General features: G+C 39.3%; 1 protein-coding gene across 1 annotated transcript in view; it reads left to right on the top strand.

Moving 5' to 3' along the window:
- LOC107676920 (plexin-A4-like) overlaps nt 1-13,171 on the top strand; it is a 246,745-nt gene that overhangs the window by 147,334 nt on the left and 86,240 nt on the right. The window contains 1 exon segment of the mRNA XM_016471659.1: nt 4,031-4,162. Coding sequence (XP_016327145.1) covers nt 4,031-4,162 — 132 coding nt within the window.

The raw sequence follows: 13,171 nt of genomic DNA, 5'->3' as shown, positions 1-13,171 counted from the left end.
TATTTTTTATTGCCTAATACTTAGTGCTCACCGTGACGGCACACAATGGCTTTCAGGACATGATCATCTTTAATTCCCCAGCTTAGCGTCAGCTCAGTCAAGTTCCTGTGCAAAACCAGTCGCCTTCAGCTAAGTATCGATGTTGTAAAATGGGAATTTGCAGTTTTCTTTCAGCATTGATTGACATTAAGAGACTTCCCAGTCCACCCACTCTGGCTGTTTACTACAGCACACTCCGGCTTAGCCAATGGAGGCGTCGAAAACAAAGCAAACCTTTCCACTTTCCTTGACTATAGCAGGCTGGAGCACGTCAAGATCTCCCGGTGCATTAAGAGTGCTGATGCGCAGGTTCTATCTCAAACTCTCCCAGGGGATTTGGCTCAAAAAAACAGAAAACAATCACTCAACACCTTGACACAGAGTCACTCACGGTAGCGAGGCCGATCTGCTTACAGTTGTTGACACGTGCGGCTCTATTTTTGTTATAGTCAGGGTTTAAATGTCAGATCAATATCTGTGCATCAGAGTAGCTCTTGCTTCTAAAGGAACTCTTGAGGGAGCGTCAGCACACTGCCTTATTCGTAATGGCCTTCACCCAAACACTGCCTAGTGCTTGGTGTCCCACGAGCTTTGAGATGGGAAGTGTTTGTACTGTCAGATGTGCACCTCTGCAGCCAATACTGCTTCAAGAGTGGCTCTGTTGAAGTTATTTGTAGTTTTCCTTTGTCACAGCTCTTCAGTAACTCAGTGCCTCTTCTCAGCTTTGTTCTATATCAGTGTCAACTCAGCTCGTTCTCAGCCGTAATGTAATGGGCAACCAGAAGCATCCTGTGTGCCGGGGCGAACAGACTTCTGCTCTGTGTGAACGGTGTATTCGTGGCACCGCTGTTGCCCTCACAAATGGAGAGTGTGGGCTATCTCTCGCTCATTTTGAAGGTAACAGAAGGAACACCTCCCAAGTGACTGCAGCTTGTGGAAGAAAAGCTCACTGAAAGATCACAAGACAGCTTTTGCCAAGGTTAAATTTAGGGTTGGTAGAAAGTTCTGTCACGCTCTTTCCTTTGCGAAATGCTTTAGTTAACAGCAGGCTTTAGCAAGGGCTGCCTTGTGCCAAAAGTAAAGCGTTCTCCTGAGACGATTGCTTATGTGCTTATGCAGATTGTTTGAAGTCAGTGGCAATAGCTAGATAGAGCATAAAAAAACTGAGTTTGAAAGGGCAGCTATCACTAGTTGAATACAACTGGATTGGGGGGTTTTATTGAGTGGGGATTACAAGACAGCTGAATATTTTCTTGGGAGTTATTTGTACTTTGCTGTGAAGTGTACCAAATCGGAATTTTCTTTCTGGCTGTTATGTGTTAAAATCAATAAATAAATGCTCCTGAATGTTTGTAGGAATCTAGTTGTATAGATTTGAATAGAATAAATAAAATAAATATGCATTCATTTGAGAACTGCATTGATGTTGCATGTTCTATTTTAATTCAACGAGAACTTTTTAAGTGAACTAAAAGAAAAAAACATGATTAACAGTATTTAATGCTAATCAGATTTCAATTTCACATACACAATGACTTGAGCTGAAAAAAAGAAATTGGTAAAATTGTGAGTGGCAATGTGGTAAAGTTCTGTATTCATCAGTCACTTGAGGGCAAAAGGGTAAATGTTTTGTTTTGACTTTGAATCTAGCACCTAAATTGGCTCTTCAGTGCCTGGTTAAACTGAACTGCAGGTGGTTAGAGAATAAGATACAGGTTTCCAACTGTTTAGTGAATTCATCCCAGTTTTTGAGAAACTTCTCTATAGCATCACTTTTAATCTATTGTCATACCACTGGCCTGATAGCAGGGCTTAAGATCAAGTTGTTTTGAGCCAGAGGAAATTGCAGTTTCCATGGATCCTGGGTTGAGTCCTGCCCACATTATGAAGCTGCAGAGCTCCTATGGTTATGGCTGCTCTCATCACCTCTCCTTCTGTTTGCTCTTCGCTTATCTGATCTTAACTAGATTTAGCCTGCTGTTCTCTACTATACTGTCCTTTGACAGTGTGATGCTTTAACCTGTGCTCTATATCACAAATGAGCAATGCTGTGACAGTAACTTAATCATTCTTTTCATTTTTAAACTGATTTTAAAAAATACAATAAAGCTAAAAGCACTTTTATTATGCATAATACACTGACTTTGGTGTAAATGATGAAAAAGTGCTGTTAAACATCAATGTTGTTTGTAATTTACTCTTGACAACATTTAATCACTACTCATTTATTGTGTAACCTCACATACTGTAGTGTGTCTCACATGGCTGGCCACTGTTGTTACAGTCCATGACCACTAGGGGGATGTTTTGAGACTGTGCATTGGCTGCACACCTGAGGTCCCACAGCACACGATACACAGAGCAGAAATGTGCAGGCTTATTCTACTCCAAAATTAAAGCTCATCTATTCCAAGAATACACCGTCTGCAACCAATTGTTATTGTAATGCGACAGAATTTTCTTTCAATCAATTTTTTTTTTATTTCAAAATCAGAGGCATTTCAAACACAGAGAAAGTGTGACATTGAATATGAGATAACTGTTGAAGTAATGTCAGTCATGGGTTTGAAATGGAATTAAATCCAAATGATTGTATGATACACAGATTAGCAGTGTAATCCAATCAGGTTTTAAAGAATATAATCCCCTTTATTGATACTGAAATGAAAGGGAGACAATTATATTTTGTTCAAGGCTTCAGTTCAGTTTGTTCAACTGTAATTCACCAGTTTATAATCTGAGAAAGAAAAAAACTTTTATAAAACCAGTATTGTTCAACCATTAATAAACCTGATTTACTTACTGCTTGAGTTTAAAGTGGGACTTTTAACAGTCCTATGTCGTTATGTATTTTAGCATGTTGATTTAGACATGTTTTTATTTTCCTCCTCTATCTGTGATCAGATACTCTCCTTTTTTCTCCCTTAGCCCTATATAGCATGACCATGCTAATGCTAATAGTCTTCCCCTGTGGCTAATTTGTTTAGCTACGGTTGTGATAATGCCCATCCGCTTCACCCCGTCCATCCAGTGATCTGTTGGACCACTTCGTGTATCTCTCTTGGGGCTCGACCGGGGCTTCGCAAAGGCTCCTGCAGTTCATTCTTCCACTGTCCACACGCTGCCATCCCAAACACCGCAGCTCTTCCTGGCCGAAACCCAATCCCAACCAAATTAACCAGCCCTCGATCAGGGAGATTAGATAACCCTCTTGCTGAATAAGCCTTTGGCTCGTGTGAAGGGTTTTTGCTTTCTTCTGCCCCTTTCCTTCTGTTCTCTTCTTTTGTTGGACCTCTTTTTTGGTTTTTGTTTGTGACCCTCAGCATACAAAGCAAAAAGCCCTAGAGAAAGTGAGAACGCAAAGCCAAAGGGAACACTTGAAACACCACCGAGACTCAGGCTGGGACTTTTTGAAGTGGTGGCACAAAATTATTTTAGACATCTCTTGTGGTAAGATGATCTTAGGTTGACAGGACTTGCGGTCTGATGGGACTCCAGGCCATAAACGCAAAGATAAAGTGGTTGATTCCGATGGGAATGGACTTGATACCTCCTAAACTGTTTAGTGTCAAAAAGGGAAAGGAAATTGCTGATTCATTCTGTCGTAATGGGTTATCAGGTGCATTGTAATGTTTAATGGCAGGTATAAAGACTTAAGTTCTCACAGGGCCCTTTAGTGAGTGTTTGGTTGGAAGATGTAGTCTGGAGGGAGGCTAGGGTTATATCAAGACTGGAACAGAGTGTGAGTGTGCACTTTTGCGTCAGCAACAACAGATGTTCAAATATAGTCATGAGACCTCCATCACTGCGGCCCAACTGTGTGAGGATGTTACAGCTCTCTGCTGAACCTGCAATTTATGGCACGTAACGTCCCCTACAGCTGTCTAATAACTTAACAACTCATTCCCCTTCCCCTCTGCTTTACTCTGTCTCTTTCACGCTTTAGTAGCTTATTAATGGTCGAGTAACACAATTTATTCTCTCCTTTCAGATTCGAGTGGATGGTCCCACCTATGGTGCTCTACAATACGAAACCATCCAGGTGGTCGACAACGGGCCGATCCTACGAGACATGGCCTTTTCTTCTGATCAGCACTTCTTATATGTGATGTCAGAGTCCCAGGTGAGTCACTGCTACTATTTGCCCGGAATGCATCACGATTTACACAGCACGCAGAAGCCGGGAAAGAAGGAGAGATAAAATTATACCAGAATTTAGGGGTTTCACTTACTGTAATTATAGCCTGAGAGGTGTGCTTGGACATCCAAAGAGAGGGACATTTTACATTATAAAAAGTGACGTGATGGATTGGTGGATTGGACTTTTACACACTGTGTGTGTCCAAAATACACACACAATTTACACATCAGGATATGCTGGCTCAAAATGGCCCAATTGGTTTAATGGAGTAGATTTGGCTCCTGATATCTTTAGAACTGCTGAAGCTTGTAAATCTCAAAATCAGAAAAACACTGCATGCACTTAAAAACACCCTTACTCAGATAACCTGTCATCAGGTTTGCAGCTCAGGCCTTTATTTCTTGTGACATAAATAATGCTTTTCATATTATTCAACACCGTGTTTTATGCCGCCTGTTGTGGTATACACTGTTTATCATTCAGTGAAAAGTATCAAGTCTACTGCATAAATCAAAATAGAAATTAAAAGTAGAGATGCACCGATTGCAATTTTCTTGGCCGATTCCGATTTCCGATTTTTTTGAAGTGTGATCTGCTGATGCCGATTTTGCCGATTCCGGTTTTCTTTCTAAGAACTATAATTGACAGCATATACAAACAAAAATCTATGCAAATTTCAATTCAAAAATTATTTACATAATAAAATAAATTATTATACATTACAATTCCCCCAATCTGGACTAAGTTACAGATTTTCTCTCACTTAAACAACTCTCAAAACTGTGACTGGAAAGAGGAAGAAATAGTTAACTTAAAATGAGTTGCTGTATGTAACGCATCTGAAGTGGCATTAGATGCATTTACACAGACAGTTTGATGAAACTGAGGTGCCATAAATGCATTTACACTGCAAAATTTCAAATGCATAACTAATTTGATAAGATTATTGTTTTACATATTTTTTTTAAACACAAATAAATGTTGAAAAAATGCAATGATACTTTTAAATATGACTAAACCACCAGTAGGTGGCGGCAAATGTCTGTTTTAATGAGTGAGTTGTTTATTCATTCATTCAACCGGTTCATTCAAACGGCTAATTCATTCAGAAACGAGGCAAGTGACTGTCCTTATGAATGGGCCACTGAATCATTAACTCACTCGATTCGTTCAAAAACGTGGATTCATTCAGTAACAAAACACGTTGTGTGTTGCTCGGAGACACACAACAGTACTGCTGTGGCTTTGATCAGAACTATTTTCGTCAGCGAAATTGAGCAAAAACAGTCAATATTTTGGTCTAAAATCTAAGTCACTTCATTTTAACTTCTTGTTTATTGAAATACTATTGTATAAAATCAGTGTCACATTGCAGCCATGTTGATATTGATATTCGGGGAAACATCATGGCCGTATAATGTTGCTTACCTAAATCATATTTTGTAAATATATTTTTTTTTTCCTTCTATCGCAGTATGCATCTATACATTTCTGTGAGTTACTTTGTGTGTGCTGTCTCTCTCACACACTCACTCAGGCTGTGCAAGCCTCATCTGGCACGACATAAATACATTATCAGTCGCCGTTTACACTGAATGCAATTGAAATTAGAATCATTCTCACGCGAAACGACATGTTTACACGTGACTGTGAGTGTGCGTGTGGCTGTGACATCATTGCCGGCGCCGCTGGCAATAAAAGGATTGGCTCGGAATCGGCAAGACGTGAGACTGACCGGCCAGTCACCGATCCGGGCCAGTCATGCGAAAAATCGGCCGATTCCGATCACTGGCCGGTCAATCGGTGCATCTCTACTTAAAAGGTTGTTTATGTGATTATTAGGTGTTTTAACCTTTGACCTCTTACCCCAAGATGAGGTTCTCCACTCTTTTATATAACCTTGAACACTCCTGACTGCACTTAGCAGGATTTAAGGCTCCCAGCTCTCTCTCTCTCACACACACACACACACACTCAAACATCATCCCAATACTTTGTTCAAATATTGTGGCAAATTCAAGATGACATTTTTACCCACAAATCCTTTTACTTCAGTACAAAGCTGCTGTAATGCCACACTCAGACCTGAAAGCAGACACTCAGCCAATGTCAAGATTTATAGCAATGGCTATAAATATGAAATCTCATTCAGTAAAATTCAATTCACTAGTCAGTGGATGGTATCCTGGGATTGAAGGCAAAACTAAGGTGGAGCTAGACAATCACATTGGCTGGACACAGCTTATGAATTGCCTAGTCTGCAAAAGTTAGTCGTGTTTGGACACACTGTCTGTTAATAACTCAGATAAAGGTAGGTTCACCTTTACAGTCAGGTGTATTTTCGCAGGCAAAATCTAGAAATTTCACGTGAGGGCATAAGATTTGCCCACGCAGATTTCGCAGTGGATTCAAATTCAGTGTGTTGTCATCAACAAAGATGTTAAACTAGAATCTAGGTTCTTTAGGTCACTCTCACCAACTTTAGCAATGCTGTAAACATAATTTAAGACCAATTGAAAGTGTGGTTTAAAACTAGACCATGATCATCGACTCAAGTCTTATGGGAAAGGAAAGATGTTTTCTTTGACGTGAATAAATACCAGAGCTGGACCTGTGGTGCTTTGCCAATGAATAATCTCACCCTGTTGCAATTAGCCTATTAGCCCAGTTAGAGAGTAGTCGCCTGGTTTCTGTTTAGTCCCAAACATCAGGGGATCACATCTACTGGGGAATCATGCATATATTTAGAAGCTATTTAGTGAACATGCATTCTCTCGTCCCACCTGTAATTCTGCCCCCCCTACAGCACACACGTGCACTCTAAAAGATTTATTCCAGTTTGCTTTAAAATTTAATGATCTGTGATGTAACACAGCGCTTCTTGCATCACTAGCACCGATGCCGAATCTACAGCACCTCAGCAACACAAATTATATTTTACCTGAGTTGTAATCTTGAATTAATGTGATGTAAAATAACTTGTAATAGATTGTGTCATCCTCATGCCTGGACGTAAACATACAGTTTTACATACATACAGATTCACAGGTTGAATGATTCTGATAAATCTTTCTTTGAATAAACTCAGTGAACTGTTTTAATGATCTGATAGTTTTATTATATTTGCGCGAATTCAGATCTCACACAGACTTGGTTTTCATCTCTGTGTTTACACTTTTGTTTGTTTTGCTATGAATAACAGAGAGACATGCCATTTTTTGGCTTGTTTCTTTCAGTCTCAGTCTCTCCCACTGTCACGGTTTGTCTCTAGCTCTGTGGTTGAGATGTCTGCATTAATATTTATGACTGATAACAAAATGCAGAAATTCTCATGACTGTTTTTGCGGTCAGGCCTGGTGCACCTGCTCAATGCTTGCGTGCACACACACAAAACCTGTTTCATGTACCTTAAACTCCCTCTCTCACACACTTATCTTTTTTTGTTTGTGTCACCGTCCTGTGGTCTCTGTTATGATAAAGCTTGGAGGCTGCTTGGAAATTCAACATGATACACCTGTGACTGACTTAAGTGTACACATAAGGAAAATTATAGGTTTAGTAAACTGGAACATGCAACATTTTTGGATTAACCTGCAACATCCCAAGTTTAGTGTATGCTAGAACAATCATGAGCACACACTGTCATACAAATTTCCTGCGGGAGAGAGGAGCAGAAAAACAAGACAGTAGGTCGATAATCTCCTGCTGGTCCAGCCTTAAAGCAGAGAGAGAAAGAGATGGAGGGAGGGAATGAGAGAGGTTTGGAGACAGGGAATGATAGTGTTTGGGAGCGGAGGAGGTCTGGGTTATGTGTGTGATTTATGGCCGATTGGTTGAACAGAGCTCAGGTTGTGCTGGGGTTCGAGAGCCCATAGTCACCCACATTAAGTCATTGCTGAGGTCAGCTGTAAGTACAGCACTGATCACGCTTCCCATGAAACCAGGCCTGTTGATATTCAGGTTATACTGCATGAGCCGTCTGACACCTGATGTCCACTACAGTGGACTTAAATTACTTTAAGTCATTTTTAATTACCAAGTTTCAACCATAATTCCCTATGGCTTTCGTCTTTATATTGCATAACAGATGGAGTGTAAAAATCCCATTCATTTTCTCTATAGAGGAATTGATATTTAAAGATCATTTGTAAAACTTTAAAGATGTGCTGTGAGCTACAAGGATGATGGTACAAAAATTATAATTATTAAAAAACTAATAATTGTTTAACAGTGGAATTCTTTGTGAAAGACTTCAATACCCCTGATTTTTCCAAAAGAAAATCTGCCCAAATCAGAGAATGAAAACAAGCAAATGATCTATATACACAATAAGCGTCTTTAAACCAATAGTATACAGTATAGTTTTGATTTATATTGGGTTATGTCGGCTTTAGGTTGGTTTAATGGCTTATAAGTCTTGAACTAAGAAAAAAATCCATATGGGAAAAATACTTCGACAACCAAGAATGGTGAAAAAGTTGGCGGACACTGTTGCACTTTATTGTGGCTTTTGCCTACATAAATTCAAAGTGACTGACATCAAGAAATACAGTTGGAAATTCTATTCTTGCTTTGAACTAAAAAGAGTCATTTTAGTTTGTTTTTATAAGATAATTCATGCATTATAAAGGTTGTACACTTGGATAACGAATACGATCTTTAATAATAATAATAATAATATTGATAATTTAAATATTTCTAATGAATTAGAATAGTTGGGGATATTCTTTTACTTTGTATTATAAATTATAAGGTGACTTAATTAGTTTTTTTTTCACGTTTACCTTTACTGATAACTTTTTTCTTTGAAGTCTCTCTGTTTCTTTCTCTCTCCCTCTCTTACTGTCTCTTTCTAATTAATCCCCTGATTATCCCTCTAATTAAATCTGGCTACTTTCCTGTATCATTTTAAACAGCAAGATAAATGCGTCTTTTTAAGTAAAGAGGCCAGACTGTCTGTTGAGAGTGAGGCAGATTACAGTTATCAGAACTCGCAGCTAATTATTGCGCTTGGCTTTTTGTCCACGTTTGTCATCCTTTCTTCCAGGGCTAAGTGTTTTTATTGTAACTTTAGACAATGTCAGCATCAGGCGCGTGTGTGTGTGGTCAGAGGGACAGCTGAGAGTGCTAATGACAGAGGCCTCAGCTATAGTTCCTCCTGCATTAAATAAATGACAGGGAGGTTCAGAGCTCAATGGAGTTACACAAATTGGCGGTCTTGGCACATTAAAGCCTTTTGTTCTGTCAGTACCATCCAAATGGAAGTTGTTCTTCTCTCCCACAGTTTACTGACATTTTACACATGATCTTCGGATCAGTCTTTTGTGTGAAACACGCGGAAGTGAGCGCGTACGCCTGGGCTTTGTCCTGCCCTAGAACGTTCTGTCCGCAATTTAAGACAAGTGCTGCTTCAATGGCTTCATTTGAATCTAAAGAATCAATGCTAGTTTTCCTTATTTTCAGGGAGATTAAATTGATTTTCTGTGTCTGTGTTTCTCATAACAGCTATGTCACAAAGCAGGCTGGAGACGGTGGCTTCGCTACACTCTCATGCTTGCAGCATATTCATAATTCATGTAGGGCAAGTTGAAACTGCAGGTAGTATATGTGTTAATAATTTAAAGCGGGTCTCACACCAGCCAAACAGCTCAAAGTCAAACTCTTTCGTTGCAGATCAGCTCTGGGCATTCATAGGTGGGATAAGGCATCTGCCACCTCATCAGAACAGGATTAATAAAGACAACCTTTCATTTCAATTACGAGCTGCCGTTTAACGGCAGTCCCATATGCGGCATTCACCACCAGTCCCCCAGTGTGACATCGGGATCTTGAGAACGTTTCGTTGTGATATTGCAGTGGCCTACTTAGACCGCAGCCCATTGTGTTTGAGTGAATAGAAGTACTCAGGACCTCTGGATGCGTTTGGCACACTTTCGGGGGAATTTTAATCAACGAGAGCAAGGAAGTTCACCTGAAATGCTGATTTTGATTAAAAGAGTTCACTCTTTTTTGATTAAAAGAGTGAACACAAATATCAGTTTGCAAGCACACATGTAGAAGAACACATGCAACAAGTGTGTGTGTGGTTATATTGAACTTTTGGGGACAAAAATTCAACTTACTTTAACCCTTTTTTTTTTTTTTTGGCCAGATTTTTTTTTTCAGAAATAGGGCTAGGGTTACTCTGTATCAATTGCAGATAGCTTTATTTTAAGGTAAAGTGTAATTGTGTTTATTTTAAGGCAAAGTGTATAAAGTATTTATATGAAATATTTACAGTATTTTAAGTTCTCCTATGTCAGCTTAATGTGCAGAGACAAATATAACGCTGCGTTTGCATCATATCCATAGTAATTAGCATACTATAATTGCCATATATTGAAAATTATCATAGCAATGAGCTTTCAACTAGTTACCCCCTTTCACGTAAAATTCAGTTTCTAACTTCCTCGAAGCTCTGACTGTGAATTTCACTAGGTGCGTTTCCATTACAGATTTGCACTAAACTTTTGCGATATTTTATAAATGTCGACAAAAAACTATTGCGAAATGGCGGCGTTTCCATTAACCAATGTTATGCGACTAAAATGGCGCATGTTGGTAGGTTTACGTATATCACAGCCCTAGCCATTATCTTTAATCGAAAGAGATGTATGTGTGTATCTTTAGCAAAGCAGTGCGGAGAGCTGCTTCTGGGATTCTTATGTGCCGTGGTGCAGCTGGTATAAACACAAGCATTGACTAGAGTGGCCGTGTCGGAGCTGTAATGCGCTGCAGACGTGTGCAGTGTAAATAAGGGGTTATCCATCCAAAGCATTAATGGAAAGGAAAACCCCTTATTTGAATCTAAAGAATCAATGCTAGTTTTCCTTATTTTCAGGGAGATTAAATTGATTTTCTGTGTCTGTGTTTCTCATAACAGCTATGTCACAAAGCAGGCTGGAGACGGTGGCTTCGCTACACTCTCATGCTTGCAGCATATTCATAATTCATGTAGGGCAAGTTGAAACTGCAGGTAGTATATGTGTTAATAATTTAAAGCGGGTCTCACACCAGCCAAACAGCTCAAAGTCAAACTCTTTCGTTGCAGATCAGCTCTGGGCATTCATAGGTGGGATAAGGCATCTGCCACCTCATCAGAACAGGATTAATAAAGACAACCTTTCATTTCAATTACGAGCTGCCGTTTAACGGCAGTCCCATATGCGGCATTCACCACCAGTCCCCCAGTGTGACATCGGGATCTTGAGAACGTTTCGTTGTGATATTGCAGTGGCCTACTTAGACCGCAGCCCATTGTGTTTGAGTGAATAGAAGTACTCAGGACCTCTGGATGCGTTTGGCACACTTTCGGGGGAATTTTAATCAACGAGAGCAAGGAAGTTCACCTGAAATGCTGATTTTGATTAAAAGAGTTCACTCTTTTTTGATTAAAAGAGTGAACACAAATATCAGTTTGCAAGCACACATGTAGAAGAACACATGCAACAAGTGTGTGTGTGGTTATATTGAACTTTTGGGGACAAAAATTCAACTTACTTTAACCCTTTTTTTTTTTTTTTTGGCCAGATTTTTTTTTTCAGAAATAGGGCTAGGGTTACTCTGTATCAATTGCAGATAGCTTTATTTTAAGGTAAAGTGTAATTGTGTTTATTTTAAGGCAAAGTGTATAAAGTATTTATATGAAATATTTACAGTATTTTAAGTTCTCCTATGTCAGCTTAATGTGCAGAGACAAATATAACGCTGCGTTTGCATCATATCCATAGTAATTAGCATACTATAATTGCCATATATTGAAAATTATCATAGCAATGAGCTTTCAACTAGTTACCCCCTTTCACGTAAAATTCAGTTTCTAACTTCCTCGAAGCTCTGACTGTGAATTTCACTAGGTGCGTTTCCATTACAGATTTGCACTAAACTTTTGCGATATTTTATAAATGTCGACAAAAAACTATTGCGAAATGGCGGCGTTTCCATTAACCAATGTTATGCGACTAAAATGGCGCATGTTGGTAGGTTTACGTATATCACAGCCCTAGCCATTATCTTTAATCGAAAGAGATGTATGTGTGTATCTTTAGCAAAGCAGTGCGGAGAGCTGCTTCTGGGATTCTTATGTGCCGTGGTGCAGCTGGTATAAACACAAGCATTGACTAGAGTGGCCGTGTCGGAGCTGTAATGCGCTGCAGACGTGTGCAGTGTAAATAAGGGGTTATCCATCCAAAGCATTAATGGAAAGGAAAACCCCTTATACTTGAGAGCAGCCATGTATGAGGTGTTTCTTGGAGGTTATAGTGATTAAAGGATTATCATGTGATTTTTACGTAAGCCAGGTGACCTGTAAATGTGGGGAAAAAAATGCAGTTTTGCGATATAGCCTATTCCTTTTTTGAATTGCCTGAAAAACCACCTCACGTGAACGTAAAAACTTTTTTGCTATATATGATGCTACCTGTCGTGTTTTTTCATTAAAAACTTTGAGCGCATATAGGAGGACTAATGTAATAATTTAAGTATTTTGCTGTCATGATCAGCAAAGCTGCATGTGGACCCGTTATTAGAGTTACCATAGAAACTAAACACTTCAGAGTCCGATGCCTTGAACGGCTCCAAGTAGAATCTCCAAGTTACAATCTCGTAATTACAGTAATTCCGACACACGCAGCAGTAGTAAGACTTTTGCTTGGTTGATTCCCCAAAGCATGTAAACAAAGCTGTGTTGTTCTCATAACTCGTTTGAGTGGCCTGACACAGCAACATTGGCTCAACCAATGGTGTGAGTTTAACCAACCAATGGAAGACAAGGAGTGTAAAATTTATTTAAAAAAAAAGTCAATTTGTCCCACTAGTAGCACAAAAATAATTCGCTTCACCTTTAAAAAACAATAAAAGTCTATAATATGTCCCTGTTTAGAGGAAAGCAATAAAAGGTGAGAGGGAGAGTGTTGTTAGTTCAGCGTGTGTGTGTGTGTGTGTGTGTGTGTG

This window comes from Sinocyclocheilus anshuiensis, unplaced genomic scaffold, assembly GCF_001515605.1.
Source record: "Sinocyclocheilus anshuiensis isolate Anshui unplaced genomic scaffold, SAMN03320099.WGS_v1.1 scaffold380, whole genome shotgun sequence".
Taxonomy (NCBI): Eukaryota; Metazoa; Chordata; class Actinopteri; order Cypriniformes; family Cyprinidae; genus Sinocyclocheilus; species Sinocyclocheilus anshuiensis.
The sequence above is the reverse complement of the archived record's forward strand: the minus strand, read 5'-3'. Positions and strand labels throughout refer to the sequence as shown.